Source organism: Strigops habroptila, chromosome 8 (assembly GCF_004027225.2).
Source record: "Strigops habroptila isolate Jane chromosome 8, bStrHab1.2.pri, whole genome shotgun sequence".
Lineage (NCBI taxonomy): Eukaryota > Metazoa > Chordata > Aves > Psittaciformes > Psittacidae > Strigops > Strigops habroptila.
Genome location: NC_044284.2, coordinates 54,725,982 through 54,747,249, shown reverse-complemented (window position 1 = coordinate 54,747,249; position 21,268 = coordinate 54,725,982). Strand labels below are relative to the sequence as shown.

General features: G+C 40.4%; 1 protein-coding gene across 4 annotated transcripts in view; it reads left to right on the top strand.

Annotated features, from left to right (window-relative positions):
• Nucleotides 1–21,268, top strand: part of AGBL4 (ATP/GTP binding protein like 4) — a 956,884-nt gene that overhangs the window by 819,155 nt on the left and 116,461 nt on the right. For 2 of the 4 annotated variants that reach the window (XM_032920116.1, XM_032920115.1), the window contains exon 3: nt 17,033–17,185. In XM_032920116.1, the coding sequence (XP_032776007.1) occupies nt 17,033–17,185 (153 nt within the window). Of the gene's footprint in view, nt 1–17,032; nt 17,186–21,268 lie in introns of those variants that run through there. The other 2 variants (XM_032920114.1, XM_032920113.1) reach the window with 1 other exon arrangement.

Below are 21,268 nucleotides of genomic sequence, written 5' to 3'. Positions count from 1 at the left end.
AGTGCAACATCCCAAAGTAGGGCATCAATCAAATCTTCCATCTGGGAAGTCTAATGAAGAATAATAATGAGTTGGAGAATTTTGAAGTCTTTTGGATGTTCTTTCTTCTCTGATCTCTTGGTTTAGAAGAAATCCTTACATTCAGAAGCTATTGCGCAGTGTTTATCTTTTTAACTCTGACAGGCTGCAACTATTCTTTGAGGCAAATACAAGTTTATGCAGCCATTCCTAATCTTTTACAGGGTGGAGGCTCTTTCATTTCCACTCTCTTTCTTCTTTTTCCTTTTCTGTTACGCACACACGCAAAAAACCTCAGGAGTACATCATGAGCCAAGCTATATTTTCTGTTTATTGCCACCAGGTTAATAACAGTAATGGTGCGAGGAGAAAATGAAGTGTTATGTAAAATCCTGCATTGCAGATTTTGGTGCTGATGCAAAGAGCTCAATAAAGTGTAACACTTTAATCATGGAGATAAAAATCACACAGCAGCTTCACAGTCTTCCAAGATGCAGAGCCTTAAGACAAAATAGAATTAGGAGAGAAAGAGAAACTGACAATATTATTGAGTCCCAGAAAAGTAAGGGAAGAAAACAACCCACTTTCTTTTCTTGTGATGCTTTGATCCAGTCTTTGTTTTCACAAGGTAAACAATTGAAAATATGTGTATATGAATTTCCTGGTATTAGAGAGAGCAAAATGCCGCAGCCTTATACACAACTCAGTGATATTTACAGGAACCTTGGACACCTTTAAAAAAAAAACAAAGCAAACTAATGCTTCCCCCCCAAAAAACCCAAAACCAAACTGAAACAAAACAAAAAAACACACCAAAATTGAACCCAAATCCAAAATCCCACCATCAGAAACATATTACCTTACTAGCATGGTATGATGATGATTGGTTGTTTTCAAGTAGGCAGGCAGCCCAAAACTGCTTTAGCTATGGTGGTCTTGAGTACAAATTCAGCATGCTAGCACAGAAAAGGACTCAGTTTTGGGTGGTGCTTACACTCCGCATCTCTTCACTGTTACTGAGCTTTGTGTCTCTGCTTCCCATCTGCAATTTAAGATTATAGTCTTGTCAAAGAATTGTACATAAAGTTGTAGGTTGTTGGTTTATGGGGTTACCCGGGGACAGGAGAAAGAGTTATGTGAAGATCCTTCCTGTACATGGAAATTTACGGATATAACAACATGGAGCACTGTGTTAAGAAGTTGGGACAGTGCTAAGGCCTATGTTTCTCTGAGCTGGACCAGTTGCTGTGAGGCACCTGACTGCAGGTGTGTGCCAAGTTTATTCTTCTCTGAAAAATGTTTCCAAAAAAGTCCTTTTTCCACCACTTGGCTATTTTAAAGAATATAACAATATTATTTGTTGGAATAAACACAAAAAATGTGGAAATACCTAATTCAGGGCCAAGAAGAATCCCTCAAGTAACTCAGGAAAGTGTCACGTAGTTTTGCTTCTAGTATCGGGAAACAGAGTAGCTGAATATACAGAGGGAATCTCTCTTGCAGAGCCCAGTGCCTATCCAGCTACCCTGGAAGATGTTTCTTCACACCAAGGTGGTGCAGTGCCAGCAGAGAAACCATTCCAGAGAAGTTACATATTCAGCATGAAATGCAATTCAGTTTTAGTTGGAGCCTGGTCCTTTGGGGATCAGTTGCCATTACTTGGAGGAGCACAGCAGCCTGCTGAGCCGAGTTGCCCAGCATGTGGACAAGCAGAAGGAAGAGGGCAGCTCCTTCGATTTATTATGGGGTTTCCCTGTTCTGTCCCAGTGCTTACATGTTTGCAGCCAGTCAGCGCTGCCTGTTTCAATCTATTGCATAGTTATTCCCTTGGGTAAGATGCAAGGTTAATTCAAGGGTATGCTAAACCTTGCTGGGCCTCGAAGGTAACTCAGAAGGTTTAATGTTTCCTGCAGCTATGATAACCATGTGCCAAAGTGTGGGACTGCTGATTGAAAAAGTGCTATAGAGACAGAATCAGGCATATGTATTAGTGGCTTTTGGTATCTGATAAACTGTGTCCTCACTGCTTACCCATGATATGCCCATCATAAAGAGTGCCTGATTACGTGGCTGGCTTAATCCGTATAGCATGAAAGCTGACATTTTATATTACTTGATATCCTCTTGTCCAGCTGAGTTCACTTGTGTGGAATTAACAGATGCCAGATTTGAAGATTTTGGGCATGGATGGCACAAGAAATGTGTGTAAATAAACCAACCCTTGTGTAGTATTGTTACAACAGGTCATGTAAGAGAAGGCAAAGAAAGGGAATATTTCGCAGGACCCTGTAATATTTTCTTGATGGTTTTTTGGGAAAGCTGAGGGCTGAATCAAGCTGATATCACTTTGGAAGCTAAAATCTTACCCTGAGAGTTATCTGAAGTAAAAACCCCCTGCTTTTTTTGCTGAGATATGTCTGTGTCCATGAACAGCATCTGTTTCCCCATCGTGTGCTAAAACACTCATTACAGTGGCTGTAGTAATGGCATAGCGATCTCAACATTATCTTAGTGGGATTTTTTTGTATGGTAGGCTTTAATTACCAGCATGTCTTGAAAGACAGTGTATCTGGTAGCCTTGAGCTCATCCATAAAACTGAAGGGACAGTGGTTCTGGGAAACCTGCCACAACATGTCAACAGGCCTTGTTTGCTTTTGAAGATTGCAGGCAACTGGATGGATTTGAAGAGCTGCCTTTTTAAGGACAGAAACAAATAAAACCAAGGTGCTGCAGGTGTTAAGAAAGAGAACCTCTGTGGAGGCTATGCTTTGCAGGGCAAGCTTTTGCCAAGACTGGGGGGATCATCCTGAATCTCGGCTCCTATGCCTGGGTATCCTCCCAGTGGAAGCCAGGGAGCATAGGAGGAAACCAGTCGCCTTTGCTTCAGATGCTGGACCTGTGACTGGAGTAGGGCAAAGGCCTATAGAGAGTATCACAGAGCACAGCTAGCCCTCAAGGATGGACACAATCCTTGAGATGTGAGTTTGGGAAAAGAGGCATTGACCATCTATTTCTTGAGCAGACTCCTCAGACCCATCTTGAATACTACCAGATGGTAGTATTGAGCACTACTTACTCAACTGTTAGTGCTCCAGATGCAACTAGATGTTCCTGGTTTTTTGAGGAGAAAGCTGAGAGTCAGATTCATCATATATTGTTATGGCTGTCCTGCTAGCTCAGTTAAAACCCTTTTTGTCTCAGGATAAGTCTTAAATTCAGAAACAATTGCATAAGATATTCTTGTTCTCTTGTACTTTTCCTTTCCTTCACCCCCACGCCTGCACACAGTAATTCTGCATGAATCATAAAATTACAATTGATTCTTTTACTGGGGGGGCAATATACGAACAGCTCAAGCAGCTGATTGAGCTGGAAAAAAAGATGAACCACCAGAAATTTAGACTTTCTCTTTTTTCCTAGCTGGATTGGTTCCCTAGATCATGCCATGGACTCCCAGCCTGTGGTGTTGCATGGTCCTGGCAATGAGTGGTGACCCATCTGTGGGAGAAGTGGGGAGGATGGAGTTTTTGAGGCTGTCCTTGTTGCCAAAAACATGCATGTGAAAACAAAGGGTCAGCCCACAGTGGGGCTGTAACACCTGAAAGAAAGGGCTGCTCATGGGAATGAATGCATTGGAGTTAATTAATGTAGGTAATTTTAAGTCGGGAAGTGCTAGAAAAGCTTGCACCATTTGTTGCAGAAACAACAGACTCTTTTGCTGTTTGTGAGGGTGGCAAAAACCAAAACTGGCCAAAGACAGAGGGACAAATGTGATGATGGGTGAACATCAGAATATACTTTCTGATAGAAATGTAGTGATTAGGATAGATTCCAGTCCTGAGAGACAAGAAACACTGTCTCTTTGCAATTTTAAAGTGAGTGAGTCAGCGATTTCCTGGTGCTGGGTACATAGCGATAGCACTCTTACCTCCTAGGCATTTAGATTTTGTGTGTGTGCCTTTTCCAAACATTTATTGCTATTTCTTTTGCTTTTAAAATACATCCAGACTAGTTTTATTGGTGTGGAGGGTGAGGGGGGGAGGGCTATTATGGGTTTCACTCAATATAACACGAGAGACATTTAAAAACAATCAACATAAACCACTACAAAGTGCTGGCTGGATCTGTGGTTAACCCTCACTTTAAAGAATGAGGTTACTTTTTGCCAGTGTCATTTTAACGTTATGGATCAGCTCTAATTCTGAAAAAAGCCAGAGAGGGGCAATCCAGTGCAGAATTGAGCAAGCTGCTGTGGTGCATCATCTGTTGCTCTTGGTGTGCTGCAATCAGGCAAAGTGGTTAAAAATGTTGCTACACCTTTCCATGGGCCAGGGTGGCATTTTCTGAGCATGTTGTTTGCAAATGTACTTGTTTGATAGGCTCTCTGGTTAGAATCAGTGCTCATTTTCCTTAGCAGGACGAAAATAAGAAACAAGGAAACAAAAAAAAAAAAGAAGGTAATCCATGGCTAGCTTTAAGGGTCATCCAGTATTTGCTTACACTTCCATTCTTTTACAATGGCTTTAATACTGTGCAATTATGGACTTGTTTTAAGTCTTCTAATTTTCCTTTACAAGCAGACCATCTTGTGTTTTAACATCTGCAGTTGTTCCAGCAATGAAATGAGGGCTACTGCAGCACTGAATCTCTAAAATTGTAGTGATTTTCAGTTGGATAGTGATCCACTGTACATCTGGAAATGTTGGTGTTGCCCTCGGGAAGCTGTATTTGGCATAATTTCCTCCTTAGGAACAGAGCACAATGAGATCAGTGCTTCTCCTGGTCTCAGCTGTTGAGAAAATCCCTGTCAGGCCTAATAGCCAGTGCTCTTTTCCCCTTGATCAGCTGGGCTTTGGTCATTGAGGAGTTGAACATTGTTCACTAAATGAATAGCTCCCAGAATGCAAACTTCACCTGTTATCCTTCCATTTAGGAAAATTGAGAGTTTTTAGTCTTTTGTGCTCTGCATTCAAGAGATGAGAGGAGAAAAAAAAAATCCCACCTAAATGCCTTCATTTAAATGTAAATTTTGACTTTTCACATCTGACAAAGTAGGGTGTTTGTTTTTATAAACTATATATATATATATATAAATAAAAGCCATGAAATTGAAAGAACAAAACCCCTCTCTTGTTGATATGTTTTCCACATGGTAATCTTTGCTCTCATCATTTTATGTATTTTTCTGTTTCTTTTTACTTTGAAACTAATTTTGCTGTGCGAACAAGAACAGTAGATCGTTAGGAGAAAATACTCTGGCACTGGCTTGTGCAGAGAAAACATGCCATCTGCCTAATGTGTTTCATCTTGTGTCAGTCTAAGATGTGTTATTTGGGTTTAACATGCCAGTCACTAGCCTTAGAAAGAGTGCAGGCAGCAGCTCTGACACATATGCTGGCTAGGGGTCCAAATCCTTCCTGCTTTTCAGAGACTACTCTCACTATGAAATAGGCCATTATGGGCAGAAGGTACAGTTCTCATCACCTGCCATGATGTCTGAGAGCCATTTGTGCAAGGAACTGAAGTGGTTTGGGATATATTTTCGTTTTTCACTATATCACACTGTTAAGAAGCAAAAACAAAGACCCAGCTTGAAAGTGGGTTATTTCAAAGAGGTCTGGTTGAAGACATGACGGTGTCTCCCCAGTGGCAACCATACAGTACAAGCTGCACCCTTCTCTGCTGTGGTAGGGAAAAGTTGGAGAAGCCATTTGGTGTAGCATCACACAGAGACATGCACCTGAGTCCCAAAAGCAGAATCGTCATGCAGTGGAGCCCTTCTTGCTCTGAATTGGCAGGTGTCTTCTTTGTCTGTCTGTCTGGTGGTAGGTAAGAACAAGCTCAGCATCTGTCCCTGCTCCACTGTGCAGCGTGGACTCGGCTGCCTGCAACATGGGGCATGCTTTGGGGCTCAGCACTGTTGTCAGGACCCATCAGTGGCTCGACATCAGAAATAGGGCCACCTTCTTTATCAGCTGTTTCTTCTTTCAGTCACAGAATTCTTGCCTGATTAATGGATGGTGCATGTCTCAGCTGGGTAAATGTAGCTGGTCATATTTTGTTACACTGTGTGTAATAAAGACTTTAGCTTATTTTTTTATTAAGAAAAGAAGTTGGCAGACAGCTTTAAATGTCTGCCTAAGGACAAAATGAACTGAGTTTTGTAGATAGCTGCTTTTTTTTCTTAATAAATAAATAAATGGAAAGATTTTTATGTTGATAATAAAAATAACTAATGCAGAGCTTTTTCCACTAGTGCCTGGAGACATGGACAGATGTGGGATTTTGAAGGGATAAAGAATTGAAATCTGTTGGCAGGTAGTTGCTATAAAAATAACTATCCTTCCTGCCTCTTTTTACAGGCCAACATTCAACAAATGAAGAGTGTCTGAGAAAGCTAATGATGACAGGATCAGGTTCCAACCATCAGAGATAGCAGAAGCCTCCTCCCTTCAGAGAAAGCTGAAGTTAAAGGGAATTGGGAAAGTGATTGGGAAAGCTGGGAGCTTTATTGAATAATACTTCCGGACTTTCTTCGAGTCACACTGCGGTGTGTGGGAGTGAGGAGGGGAGGAAACTGCCAGGGAAAGTGTGGAAAAAATGAAGAGAGTTCACTGAAAGTTTGGTTTGTTGAAGTTTTGTGCTATCACTTTCTGCCTTCAGAGAACTTTAACTATGCTGCTGTTGTATGTAGTTGGTTTCTGTTTTGCTGTGTGGCCTGTTTTTGGAATAAGAGGGTAAACCTTGTTTTCTCACTTTTACCCTTCTGCTTCTCTCCCTCATTCCACTGCAGGGGGAGTGAGCAAGTGGCTGCTGTGGGGCTTAGCTGCCTACTGGGGTTAAATCACAGTATTGCTTCACAATGCAATCATATTGTAGGGCCAATCTCCTGAAGCAGTCAGCAACACATATCATAGACTTGGCTAGTCACTCCAGTGTTTGGTGACTCAACCTGAAAACAGCATGTGGACCATCAAGTGTTGATTCAATGTTTAGGAGAGCAAAGATCAAATGTTGATTTGATATACCTACAATTCAGAGCAAATTGCTTTGCTGTCCATTATAGACAGCTGTAACAGAGAGGAGAAGGATGAAAACAAGTTGAAAATATTTCTTTGTATTTAAAGATGCATTTTTACACATACAGAATTATAAAGGTTTTGTGTATGTACACATAGAAGAAAAAAGCAGACAAAAGCTGCATAAATCTCTAAGTCAACCATTGGTCATGTGGGTCAGCTGTTGCTGTTTAGGGTGGCAAATGTCCCTCTTCAGAGTCCTACTATATCTTTGTTTAGTCTGGTGAAGCTTCTTGAGATTGTCACACTGATTATTTCTTATACCACTGTGCTGAATCTTGAGTCCCTGATGTTCTGCAAGACTTGGATATTCTTTCTGTTGGAAATGGTAAAAAAACCTGTGGTCCCCAATATGTGCTTGCAGGGGCTACGTTGTCTTTGAGATCTTGTGACTTTATTTGTACGCGCAGTTAGCTGCCCTGCTGTTTGGTCTGACAGGCAGAACACAAGGTGATACTACCTGCAGCAATATGTGCACCTATTGTCCAGTGTGTGTGGGTAGGGGAATATTAGAGGAAAAAGTTTCAGATGCCACTGATGCTAAGTGCCTTGCAAAAGGCATGATATGTTGTGCTTTCAGCTATAAAAGCAGATCTTTCAAAAATGACCATTACATTTTAGCTTTTATAGCACTGTACAGATAATAAATACTGTTAGATATAAAGAAAACATTGTGCAGTTTGGTGTAAAACACTATGCTGATCTGTCTCTGAGTAGATCAAACCCAAATAAACCTATTTTTTCCATTTGTTGATAAATCTTGGGTCAACAAGAGACTATAATGGACAATTCTTTGTTTTATTTGTTAGCATGCTGTCCCTCCCCTCAGTAGCTATGTCTGATGTATAGTCCCTAATCTCTCAATTCCTTGTGTTCCTGTTTATCAGCTTTCACTTTTATCTCTTACTTGGATGTGCTTGTCTCCTGCACTGAGCACAAGGAAGGAAAAGAAAGACACAACTTGCAAAGGGACAGAATAAAACTAATGATCATGAATAGCTTCTGCTTATGGCAAGCAGCTTCCTGTGGACAGCTTCCTGCTGTGCCAGGAAGATGAAGAGAAAGAGTTTGCTTGCTTTTCAGCTCTCAATCACTAGTAAAGCGTGTGTGCAATGTCCATCCACAGCCTACCCGTCTCCCAAGCAAGTAGATGGCCACATAACCCTTGCATGACGTATTTGGTGTTATTTCCTTCCACCTGACTGGGCAGGTTTGCAGTTTGCATGCAGGTGTGTTTTTATTTCTTTCTTACTCCATATGGATCTATGAAAATAAGAACAACTACTGCAAGTTCTCTCATAGGTCCAACTAATCACATTTTCTTAGTATGTTGTTAGTAGGTGGAAAAAGACACTCAGAGGCCTGAATAAGAAATTTTACATGTGTAAAATGAACCTTTACCTTTGATGTCCAGCTTGTAGTTATCATCAGTTTAGGGGTTTCTTGAACTGAAAGCATTATCTAGAGCAGGACTTACCCTCCAGTAGTTTGTCTAATCTCTTGCTAAAGTAGGCAGTTTAAACTGTAGAAATATGTGTATTTTTCACCACCAATCAACAGCTCAGCTTTTTAGGAGCTGCAAAAGTCTCATTTTGCAGCATAAATTAAGGTCTAATTGGAAAATAAAGACAGTGATGCCACATCAAACCCACAGGCTATTTGGCTCAGTATCCAATGACCTATTGCAGGTGCTAAGGGACAGACTAAGAACAGGGCAAATCTTCCGACAATTTTGGGGAATTAATTTGGGGATTTTCTGATCAAGAAATCATGTCCACTGCTTTGTGTGTAATGACATAATGTAATCTTTTTCTTTGTGTTTATCTGAATGATCTTTGAGTTCATCTCTGTTTTGGCCAGACTCTGGTGGCAGTGAGTTCTGCAGTATATGCTAATTCAAACCACATTTTAGTCTGTTCACCTTAGGTCTTCTGTCTCATGACTTTGTATTCTGCCAGCTGTAACTTATTTAGTAAGAAATAGTGAATAATGCCATATACTATTTGAAAGACTAGAGCAACTGGTTATTAAAGTGTTTGATTTGACTAAATGCAATTTGTCCAACTGGAATAGTTCCTAGGAAATTAGGGGATAGGCAGTTATAACTTCTAGCCATTGCTTTTGAGTCAACCACTCTTCGCCTTTGTAATTGAAGGAGAGGCAGGCAATGTCTTTGGGCCTTATTTATGTACTTGTAAAGAGTGTGTACCTCAGTCAGAAGGTTCTGCAGAGGTATAATTAAACCTTATTGGTAAAACATGAAACTATTAATATTGCTACGAAATGAATAGCTGAACAGGAAGTCTTGAGCTTAATATAGTTTCAGGTGTATAAGCAGAAATTAATGATGCCTGAAGACATTAAATGACTTGCGTATGGTTCCACAGCAAAGAAGTGGCCGTCTAACTAACAGTACCAAGGGGTGCTAAACCCCCTCAATATAGCTACTGGGAGCTCTTCAGCTGAGCAAACTTCCAGAACTAGACCAGAGCCAAATTGAATTATCTGGTGAAAATATGGTCATTTAGATATTTCTGTTTTGTAATCCAATTTTCTTGCTTTAATTATCAGAATAAGGAAACAGTTACTTCCTCAATTTGTTTCTCCCTTTCTCCCTCCCTTCCTTGCTTCCTCTCTTTCTTCCTTTCTTCCTCCCCTTCTTTCTCATTTTCTCCCTTTCTTCACCTCTCTCTCTCTCAGCAGTAGAGTTCTTTCCCTCTCCCCAAAACCTGTTGATTCTTTTGCCACAATTCTCTCCTCTGTATTCTGAAAAAGTACTCTTTCTGTAGCAGACAAGTGAGCAAGGTAAGATTTACAGAGCTTGTCCTGTGGGGTGTATGGTGGGGGGATATATAAGTGAGGACTGAGATAGGCAGAGACAAGTGAGATCAGCAAAGTTTAGGGTGAGGTAATGCCCCAAGACCCAGTTCAATACCAATGCTTTATTCTAATTATTCAGGCAACTAAAGACTTCAGAGCTTGTGAAGGTCAAAACCCATGTTGCTGAGTGTATGTGAATGTTTGCTCCGATATGAAGGAGAGAGAAAAGATGAGACAGAACAATGACTGTCCTTGTTTAGACTCCCTCCTCTAGTTTTGCCTTGGGGTCAGGCCCAAAATCCAGAAGAGTGTATTTCCTGGTTCCTGTTCATTTAGGATAAAAATCAGACAAGAATTGTACATGCAGCTGAGCCAAAAGCCTTGTCTAAACTTGATCTGAGTCTTAACACTGTCGCTCTGGCCGCTCTCTAACTTAATACGCGTTTGAACAGAACCGGCTTCTTAATAGAGCCTTTCAACTCCAGGTCACCCTTTCAAATCCAATTCAGGCCTGTCGTGACCAAATGTTGCTACCATCTGACGGCTCTTCTGTGTCCTGTGTCAATTGCTGGCTTCAGTCCAGTAGCTGGTGGACAGGTGCCTGAATTGCAGAAACTGCCAGAGCTGACACTAACTGGACATCTCCACAGAGGGGTCAAAGAGTGAATCAGCCTGGTGGATGAATTAGTACTTAACTTGTATGCACTGTGATGCTTTATATCGTCAAAGAGCTTTAAAAACGTCAGCTAATTCTCAGGAGGTCTTGTTATCTGTACTGGCAGGTGAGAGAAGCAAGCACATAAAGAACCAGGATTAGAATATGCATATTGCTGACCTCCCACTCTGAGGCCAAAACGATGAGTTTAGCTCCTTTCAGGGCTACTAATAGGCACACCAGAGCAGGGTTCAAGCTCACTGAAGGGGGTCACATCTTCTTACATAGATAAAAGCATCTGTTACTTTTTAAGACAGGCAGGAAAGCAATGTTGATGGACATGCAATCCTTTTGCTTTATGAATCCATGGAACCAACAGAAGTTTTTTCTCCATCCTCTTTGAGACACTAATGAGTCATATCAGATTATGTCTATCATTAAGAGGTTATAATTATTTAGATTGAGAATTTGCCATATAACTCGATCAGTAAATAATTACTTTTGAATGGCAACTGGGTTAGAGTGGTTCATTCAGAAAGGCAGCAGCTTGTGGAACATCACTGAAATAATCTGAAACTAATTAATGAATTGTTATGAAGAATTACTAGAAGGTCATGCAGAGTTACTGGTACGTCTGTGTTTGCAAGCTGCTTCTTGAAGGACACTTAAAAGGCATTGTCAGATTGTGTAAAGGTGTCGACAAAAATAAGAAGAAATTGGCTTTTGTGCTTCATATTAGTTGTTGCCATGGTGTCTATGAAGGTGAATGGAGCAGGAGGTCCATGAGCTGATGAATGGAAGGAGAAAGATAATGTCCTTATGGTTACAAAGGGGTAGGGGCACATCTCTGAAATAGTGCTTCTAATAAGCTGTAGCTTACATCCTTTCCAAAACTGGAGATGACACTGTAGGGCTGACTTGTCAGGGTTTATAAATAATGGCAGAGGGAAATGTTCTTGGAAGTATAACATTTTGGTTTTTGGTGAAGGTTTATGATGGCCCTTTCAAATTTGGGGGAAAAAATATGGGGAGAAGGTAGATGTAAAAAAATTATTTGGGCATACCGGTCATCCAAATGCAGGTATTTCAAGAGAAGCTTGAAAATGTGAACCATATCCAGACAATTTGAATTCAGTTGTATAGTCAGAAGGAGACAAGGTTGGGCATCCCTAAAGAGCAATTCAAGGCCCTAGGCAAAGTTCTCTGGAGCTGAAAGGGCCGGGACCGGTACAACTGAGCATGGGGTACGGTCATGAATGGATATACTTGAGACCTATGCAGAATTTTCTTTTAAGAGACTCTGAACATCTTTCGTGAACCGAAAGGGGCAAATCCTTATGTTGTGCCAACTGTTGAATGTCCATTTGCTTCAAACAGTGGCTTAGCAGTAAGAGTGCAAAGTCTGCCTATGTGGCTATGTTCTCTACCACTAAGGACAAGCCATGGTTTTAGCAGCTTGTATAAAACATTGCAAGGAGTTTATACCATCCCCTGGATGAAATATCAGAGTGAAGAAGGCTTTTGGATGCTTGCTCTCTAAAGCAACTGCTATGCCCAAGAATTAATAAAATCCATATTGAAGTGACAGCTGGTGGACAGAGCTGGCTTCTTCCTGCATCACTTTTCTCTCTAGTGGCTCATGTTCTGGGCTCAATGCACATTTATCCTTTTATTACAACATTTATTGATTTTTGCTTATTTATTTATTTATTAAATCTCTGTTTTCTTAAGAACCATAATTTCACTGTTCAAAATCTAACTTTGGTTGTATAAGCACTGGCTACTAACATATTTATTTCCTTTTGCTCTTTCATGATTAACCTTCCAAAGGCATTCAGCTAATGAAATGGAAATGCAGACAAGTGAGAATATATTTTCTCAAAACTTTACCTGACATCATGAACCAGTTTCCAGTTTCTGTACTATTTTGACTATTTCATATTTTTATAATGCATGTAAGCTTTTATTTTTATATGTTATTTCTTTAATTCTCCCCTCCCTATTTATACGTATATTTATCAAGCTGCCAGAAACTTTAGACTGACTCAAGAGAACATTGTAAAGTGCATGTCACAAAGGCAGAGATTCAAATGAACTTTAGAGCAGAAATTCGTTTGCTTATTTATTTATTCTGGTTTCATGTGGTAAGTGGCAAGAAGAGGCAAAGACCATTCTTTTCAAGGGAAAGAGTGTTAACTGTTGTTTTGTAGAGAGCGGGATTCAATCATTGTCTCTGTCTTAGTGAGTGATTTCTGTTTTGAAACACTGAGAAAAGAAACACCATGTCTGTCTTTGTTTTCTCCAACTTTGTAAGCTGGGTCATCCAGGTAATTATAGCTTTACTTAAGAAAGAGAATGTGAGAGGAAAATCTCTGCTAGTGCTCGTGAGCACAAAGAAAAGACACTTGAGGGAATTAAATTGCATGATGATTTTTATAAGGCATCTGAATCATTTTGCATTCCACCTCTAAAGCAGAAAATGATGAGTTTAATATCATATTGTAGGATGTAACTTGTAAGTCTCTCAGAAGGCAGCTCTGGCATCCAGGATGTTTGAGCCTGGATATTCATTATTTTCTACTTAAAGGCTGAAGCAAATGTAACTATGAGACTTTGAGCCATCTCTAAATTTATTCCTATTCTTACTAGTAGATGCTGCTGCATTAGAAGCCATAACCAGGCTGGTTTCTGCTGTGTAGATATTGACAGATACCCCCGTGGTATAACAGCAGGTAGGATTGCTTTATGTTTTGAGTGTGTTTGTATGTGCTCATGTAACTGCACACATACGTTTATTAACTTCACTCCCCCATTAAAACTCTCCCTATCTCAAAGAGAGACAATTTCAGAAGATCAGCTCTCTGCTGATTTTTCTGAAATCCCCATCAGTAGGTGACATTATATATTTAATTTAATGTTAATTCTGTGATCCTGCCTAAATTGCAGGACATCAGTAATTATGTCAAAATCTTCCAGAGAATCTCAACTAAAATATGAAACTCTATTCCCTAGCTTAAATTTGTAGCGTGGCAGTAGGTGAAACAGTTCCTACATATAAAGTATGTGTGTGACTCTAAAGAAAGAGAAGAAATACCATTATTGTTCAGGAACATATCTTAATTATTTTGTGAAACTTGTCTTATGTGAAGCTTGACACAAACAAATTGTGTCCTACTTGGTCTACTACCTGGGTCACGAGGTGGCAAACTTTAATATCCGACTGGGCTGTTATTGTACCTTTTAAGGCCAAAATAATTTTCTGTCTGAGAATAAAGAGAATTTTTCCATTAGGAACCCATGTGTTATACAATCATAGAATGGTTGAGGTTGGAAGGGACCTTAAAGCTCATGCATTTCCAACCCTAGTAGGGTCTAGTAGGACACCTCCTGTTAGACCAGGTTGCTCCAAGCCCCATCTAATCTGGCCTTGAACACTGTCAGGGATGGGGCAGCCACAGCTTCTCTGGGCAACCTGTGCCAGTTTCTCACCACCCTCATAGTGAAGAATTTCTTCCTAATATGTAATCTAAATTAACAATGGACTGAATTATTTGTTCTGTAATGGAGAATGCTCAACATGTTTCCCTTTGATAGAATAATGAATATGATGAAAGAAATGAGACTGACAGAAATACTGTTCTGCTCACATACAGCAGTGTCTGGAAGTAGTACATTTAACTGGCAATTACTCTAGCAATGTTTAACAACTTACTGAATAGGATGGAGAATTGCAAATTTGAACTATACTTAATGCGCAGGAATATGTGACACAGTTTTTTATATGTTCAGTAGTAGGGTAAGGAACAAAGACCAAAAAAACCAGTTTAATATTTATTGTGGGCTCACTTAGGAAATTACTTTTGAAATGCATTGTAATGAATGACTGGATAAATGCTTTCAGACACTTGGCTGGGTGATGAGCTATCTGTTGAATGTCATGGTTTCCAAATAAATGATGTGGAAGCTTAATCTTTAGGTGAAGTTGATATCTATGAAGGACACTGTTACTTCACAAATAACCACTGAAACAGACTATTTGAAAATAGTTTTGATGATCAAGAAAGATCTTCAAAGAAATTTCAGTACCCCGAGGATTCTCTAAGATAGCTGAAATGCCTGTATCAGCAATTTTTTTCACAAGAGTCCTAGGAGATTTAGAAAATATTTTCTGGTGATACTGTGTTAGACTGGATGACTTGAGCAATTGAACACTAAGCTGAGGCTCGGGTCACCCGTATTCTGCAGGAGATTTTCTTGCTGGATAGCCTACGGAAAGTTATTTTAGTAATCTGTTCCTCTGTGTTTGTAGACACCTTCTTTTGGAAATAATTTGATAACAAATGAGTTGAATAGTTATAGTATGATACAGCACAAATCATAGAGTTTACGCCAGCACCTTTATTTCTGTATAAGACACAAATTATACCAGTCTATTGTTATTTATCTCACTGTGCTTCTCAATTACTTTATATTAGTAAATATGTCCCTATAAAGAATTCTGCCTAGTTGTTCTAAAGTATGACTTAGGTTACTGACATCTATGTGAAGGACATTCATGCTCTGCAAATATCCAGTTTAACTAGATTATCTCCTCGCTTCATCAAATCACTGTTTCGAGACTCTACAACATGTTCTGTTTTATGGTGATATGCCAGCATGCATCTGATCTCATCAAATTCTGTTTCTGATGGGGAAATTATCTACAAAAAATAATATTACTCAGTCTTGGTTTTAATTTCTGTGTGCTTGGAAAGGAAGAAAATCCTGTGTGGTATTTCATCCTGTCAATGCTAATCTTTCTTCTCAGTGCTATATCTCCGAATAGCAGATGTGTGTTTTATTGCAGTGCTGGTCCTCTATAGCACAGCATAATGCTTTGGCAGGAGCAAAAAATTTATTGTATTAGAGTCAAATACAATCGAATGTTCCTTTTCCTGTGAAGCATGGTCAGATATTGATATTGCATTAGCTAACATTTTAACACAGGAGAGGCTTAATAAGATACAGTATTACTCTCTCTAGGCTGTTTAATTAAACTAAACAGTCACTGTGTATTGTACATTGGTTTTCTGCCAAGGGAAAGTAAATCTGTATCATATTAGTTTCACATAGCAAATGATGTTCTCCCCCCGTCAGAGACTCTCTAGAAGAGCTGACACCACTGTCACTTGAACTGCATAATACAGACTGTGTTTGTATTACATTGGACTGTCTTGTAGCTCAGTATTCTCCAGTAGCCTGAACAAGCTCTGTGTGCAGATGAGACATGTGGCTGGAAAGCTACATGTCGTATTTTACTGCCCAGGGTCCCTATTTGCCACTGAGGGGCAGAGGGCTAAGCATTGCAAACTCTGTCCTGCTAACAGAGGTCTTCTCCATCCCCCTGTTGAGGTAGGGAGATTGGAACCGTAACCCTCTGGTCACAAGGAAGGTTCTTACTGGCCCCATGGTGGCCACGTGACACGGGTGGGTTTGTCACCGTCTAGTCATGGAGCACCATTTTTTTAGGACCAGAAGTTGCAAGGGTTTAGGAAACTGGGTAATCCAGTGGCACCTGCTCTGGCAGCACTCTTATTACTGGTTGTTGCCTTCTCACTGCTGTCAATAGCACTGCACATGGTGATGAAGGTGAATATTCACTCTTTGTCACTGATGGTACGGCAAGTGGTACCACTTATATTTAATGTGGGGAAAAATATGTGCCCCTGGACTGGAGACTTGAGTGGCATTTTCTTACAGACCCTTCTGATACTGAATTGCCAATCCAGGAGGGCATGAGGAGAGAGCCGGCATTTCTGTGTTGGGGGATCCTAGTGTTTTGTTTTGAAGTAAGAGTTGATGCAGTATCATGTAGGAAGCTATGAGCTGAGAGGCATTCAAAGCGCTTGTCTGGGGAAGTTGTTCTGTTGAAGTACTACTACAAAGCAGAGTAAGACAAAAACATTTGTGACACTTCTCCTTATAAACTGAAATAAATTGCACAGGAAAACCTGGTATTTTTTACACAATTTTGAGCCTGTCTTTCCTGGCAGAAGGGAACATCTGCGTATTGCGATGCAGAACTGTGCAGCGATGGCAAAGTTATGCACAAACAATAATGCTCTAGAACTGGAAGGTGCATATTTTTGTATCAGTGGCACTAAGCCCTGTATGAAAGTGAAGGATGATGCTTTGGCTCCATTTTGCACAGTGTCGTGTGCTGCATAAATGTTCCAGACTTCCCGGAACAGGCAAAGAAATGTCTGTCATTGTCCTGTGTTGCAACTCAAATGCACCCACAAAGAGGCATGAATGGTTGGATGCATCAAAGCAAAGTCTTTAGCATGGCTCTCTGATGCTGGTACCATGCTTAGATTCAAGGATGGCAGTATTGAATTTATGGGAGGCTTCACCTGTGTAACACAGTTATGATTTATTTCATGTTGAATGTTTTTTCTTGTTGTTGTTTTCCCTCAACAGAAGATTAACCTGGAGTTCTATATTGACATCCATGCCCACTCCACCATGATGAATGGCTTCATGTATGGGAACATCTTCGAAGACGAGGAAAGATTTCAGCGACAGGCTGTTTTTCCCAAGCTACTCTGTCAGAATGCTGAAGACTTCTCTTATGTAAGCAATGCTTCTTTTAATTATTTTTTTTCCTAATTTATTTTTAATGATAAATCTCTGCCTTAATTGGATTATGTGAATTTTATTTCAATGTGAATAGAGGGCTACTTAAAATTTTTGTCATTATTAGCTATCATCTTCCCTCTTATAATTACTTTATCCAAAAGTGGTAAGTTGTGATCTTATGTGTTGTCAGTAGACACATGAACAGAAGCAGGACACATGAACAGAAGCAGGTTCTTCATATTCCATATTATAACCTTTGGTTCTGAATTATTGAGACACTTTTTTTTTATCTATCAGAAGTTCTTTTGTCTTTTGATCAACTGGACAGCTTTAATGTTTCATTTTTTTATTATATTGGCAGTCTTTTTTACTTGTACACTTTAAATAATATAGTAGCAAATAGAAGTAAAAAGAATAAACTTAAAAGAAAAGGTTAAATAATTTTTTGTCAAAAGTAGTGACAAAGGCAGTCTATGCTTTTGAAATTGTTTGATATTAACATGGAAAACTGTTCTGCAACAAAATGTGCAATTGCTCAACACATGTCTTGTAGTTTGGAAAGGAGTATGCGTGTAGTACGTATCTGTGGATTGGAAATAAAGAAGCTAGAAAGGGGCATATGTTTTTAGAGAAAGTTTCAAATAGAGTAGAACAGATCCTTACCACCCGTTGCTTGCAGTAGCTCTGCAGAAGTCTGTAGATTTAAGACTCTGGTCCAGTGTGTTGCAACTTTGCATCCAAGTATGACCCTCCTGACCCTCTCTATAGCCTTTTCTGTGCATCAGTGTTACTTGAAAGCCGTGCAAGTAGAACACACAGTGCCCCAGCCTGCCTGCAATTGCTTGTTTGCTTCTCCCGGCCCTCCTTACACACCTGTGGAGCTGCCAGATAAGCTACTTCTATACAGCTACCCCTTGTTCTGTTTCAATCTATGCACTCCGGGTTTGCTTAAGTGGACAGTCTTGCAAGAAAGACGTGTTTGGTGTCCCATTTTGCTTTGACTGGGATAAGGAATATTCAGAAATGCATCTCAGCCAAGGCATGCACTGTGAGGATGACATTTTGCAGCTATGTAATGGGAACAGGCTCAATTAAAAATTACTTTGGAATCCTGCACTAAGTAGAGAAGAGCAGAAGAACCTATTGGTTTGGCCCTGATTTTACATCTGTTATGTTCTTAACCCTCTTTGTTACTGACCATATGTTTTCCCACTCTCTGCTATTCCCTTTTTGCTTATACTTCATCCTCCTGGTACTGAGATAAACCTGGGTCTCTCAAAGTTGGGGACAGCTGAGGCATGGTGCCTGGCCTCCTCTGCACTGCCATCCCAACCAACCTTTGATAGTGATAGCAGATGGAGGAGGGTAGAGACCCTCTGCAGCATTCCTTGTGTTTAGCTTTAGAGAAACAAAATCTAAAACAGATACAAAAGCAGACAAGTCTGCACAGCAGAAGAAACTGTAATTGGAAAAAAAGCCATTTTCATCATGGCAAGAATGGTAGCCTAAAGCTTTCTCATCAAGATGCAGCAGGGAATTTTTTTTGTCTTGTGCTTGTGCATACTGTGCTGTGGAGTTTGAGTGGGAAGTGAGTATAGAAATGGAGTTGTGCTACTGTTTTATTGACAGATTTGTTCCAGCAAAAGGAAGGAGGATTTGAAACTTTCCAACTCCTGTCCGTTCCTCTATTCTATGGTAATTTGTTTTATGTAAGAGTGGGAAAAAGTTTGTATCAGTCTCTGACTTTCCTAAGGCTAGGCAGAAGATACACTTTGCCTGTTCTATTCCCAGGGGAGGGGCCTCTAGTAAACCAAACATTTTACTTTTCTTCTTGGAATCAGCAGTGGCAGATAACTGGGTAATGCCTGTGAGGCTGTATGCCTACTGTTGCTTCCTCTGTTGCCTCACAGCATTGTTTAACCATTGTCAGTATTGTTTACCAATTATCTATATATTTTGGTTTTCGGGGGACTGCTGCAGCATGAAGCTTTCTGTGGTCACCCACTTCAAGGGCTTCTCAGAAAACCATCCAGAGTGCAGAAGACTGAATTCCATACTAAATGAGCAGGGACAGCAGCTCTATCTGTTCCCAGTTGTTTGGAGCCTGGGAAAGAGGGAATTGGGTTTAAGGAACAGCCTGTTCTTGTCCGAGAAGACCTCAATGATTGAGTTTCTTATCTGCACCTGGTTGTTTCAAAAACACATTATAGATAAGGGGGCATTCACAGATCATAGCAATGAAAACCTGCAACTGATAGTTTAGAAATTTTGTGCTCAAGTGTGGAATTTCTCTCTGTTACTGTGGGAGATTAACTGTTCCTCTTAGCGCAAGCCTCAGTTGACAAAGGGAGAATCTTTGAGAAAATGACATAGGAAATAGAAGCCAATAGCTAAATAAACAGCACAGCCTCTCCCCTTTGACTCTCAATCTCCTTTCTGTAGTAGCTGGCAATCGGATATGTATGTTGGCATTCAGTGCACCACAGTTTGACCTAAGTGCAGCTGGCACTCAGTACATTGGACTTCCAACTCACATCCTACTGGTTGCCCAAGACCAGAAGCTTTCCCCTGCCATCCATCCAAGCTATTCTTCTCAGGCCAGCTGAGGGGATAGAAGTGTTGGAAAAGGAGAAAGACACAAAGTGTCCAACATGTGTGAAGCAAGAGGAGCGAATATTACTGCTGTCTCCAGGTCTCTGTTCTCTTGTTTTCGGCTCCAGTCATGTGGGTTATGTGACTGGTTGGAAATATCAGGGCTGAATTTTGCTGCTTGAAAAGTGAGGAAAGGAATCCAGAGCTTCCTGCATTTAAAAAGTGGGATAAAAAAAGTGTTGAAGATTAAAAATAGTGTATGTAAATATGCCCTATTGACTGCTCAAAGGGAAGGGGGGAAATGCATCGTTAACATTACCAGGCTGGTGTTTGAAAGTGTGGGAATGGACCACTGTTGTTACTAATTAATTTTCCAAAGCTTCAGGAGGTCTCATTTACATTGTATGCTGCTGCGGCCATTTGTTGGGATTATAATACTTCAACAGCAGCACTTCAAGTGAAAACTGGCGGCTGCATGAAGTGTTGTCCATAATTGACTAGCTCCATGTCTTCACACAGCACAGAGACAATGTTCCATTATGTTATCCATTGACAGTATCATTGAAAAGATTACTCTCCTTAAAGCATCTGTCAACCTTGATTGATTTACAAGGGACAAAGAACTGAAAAGGTTTGAAGTGCGGGTACAATTTTTGCCACCGTTTAGCGTACATAATGGTTCTCCTTTGATGTCAAAAGCTCATCTTCTATTAATAATGCAGAGGGCTTTTGAATGCAGGCTACTTGTATGGAGTTCCACACTAATAACCTACTTGCTGTGAAATGGGATTCACTTTGGAGAAGCAGTCATTTGTCTGGGTTTTACATGTTCGGAATGAATCCCGACTCAAAGGGATTTCTTTCAGTGCTCTGCATGATTACAGCTGAGCCCGGCACGGGTTAGGGAAAGCAGGCAAATCCTAGCCTGCTCCTCCAGCCGAGAATCTGGCAGAAATCACACAGCCAGATGCAAAGGAGCATGAACAACAAGCCTAAGATGATGCGATCAAATGCCTTGTGCCGTTTTGTCTGGCAACCTTCTATTAATATACTTTAGAGTGCATTTCATGCCTGGGCTGCTTTCTTCACCTGTCATTTCCAATAGGCCGTTTTATTTAAATGACAGCATCCAGGGGAGATTGGTGATTAAAGTAGGGGATGGATAGGGGATTTGCGCCTGCACGCCTGTTGTAGGACCAAAGGCAAGCCATCCAATGTCTCTGTACCCTGTCTGTTGAGCAGAACACTTAACCTCACAGTTCTCTGTAAGGCTGACTGTGGTTTGCAGGCAAAAGTTGTGAAAGGGACTGGAAATTCTTCTTTGTACATGAGTTCAGAAACAGGGGACTGCCTTTGGTTTAGCTGTCAGCACGTGAAGAGAAAAATGAAGAGCTAGGAAGTTTTGCTTCTCAAATAAGTTAGACATACTTGGGCAGGTGTCTGGGAAAAAAGGGAAAATCCTGTAAGGAAAAGGTTTTATATTTT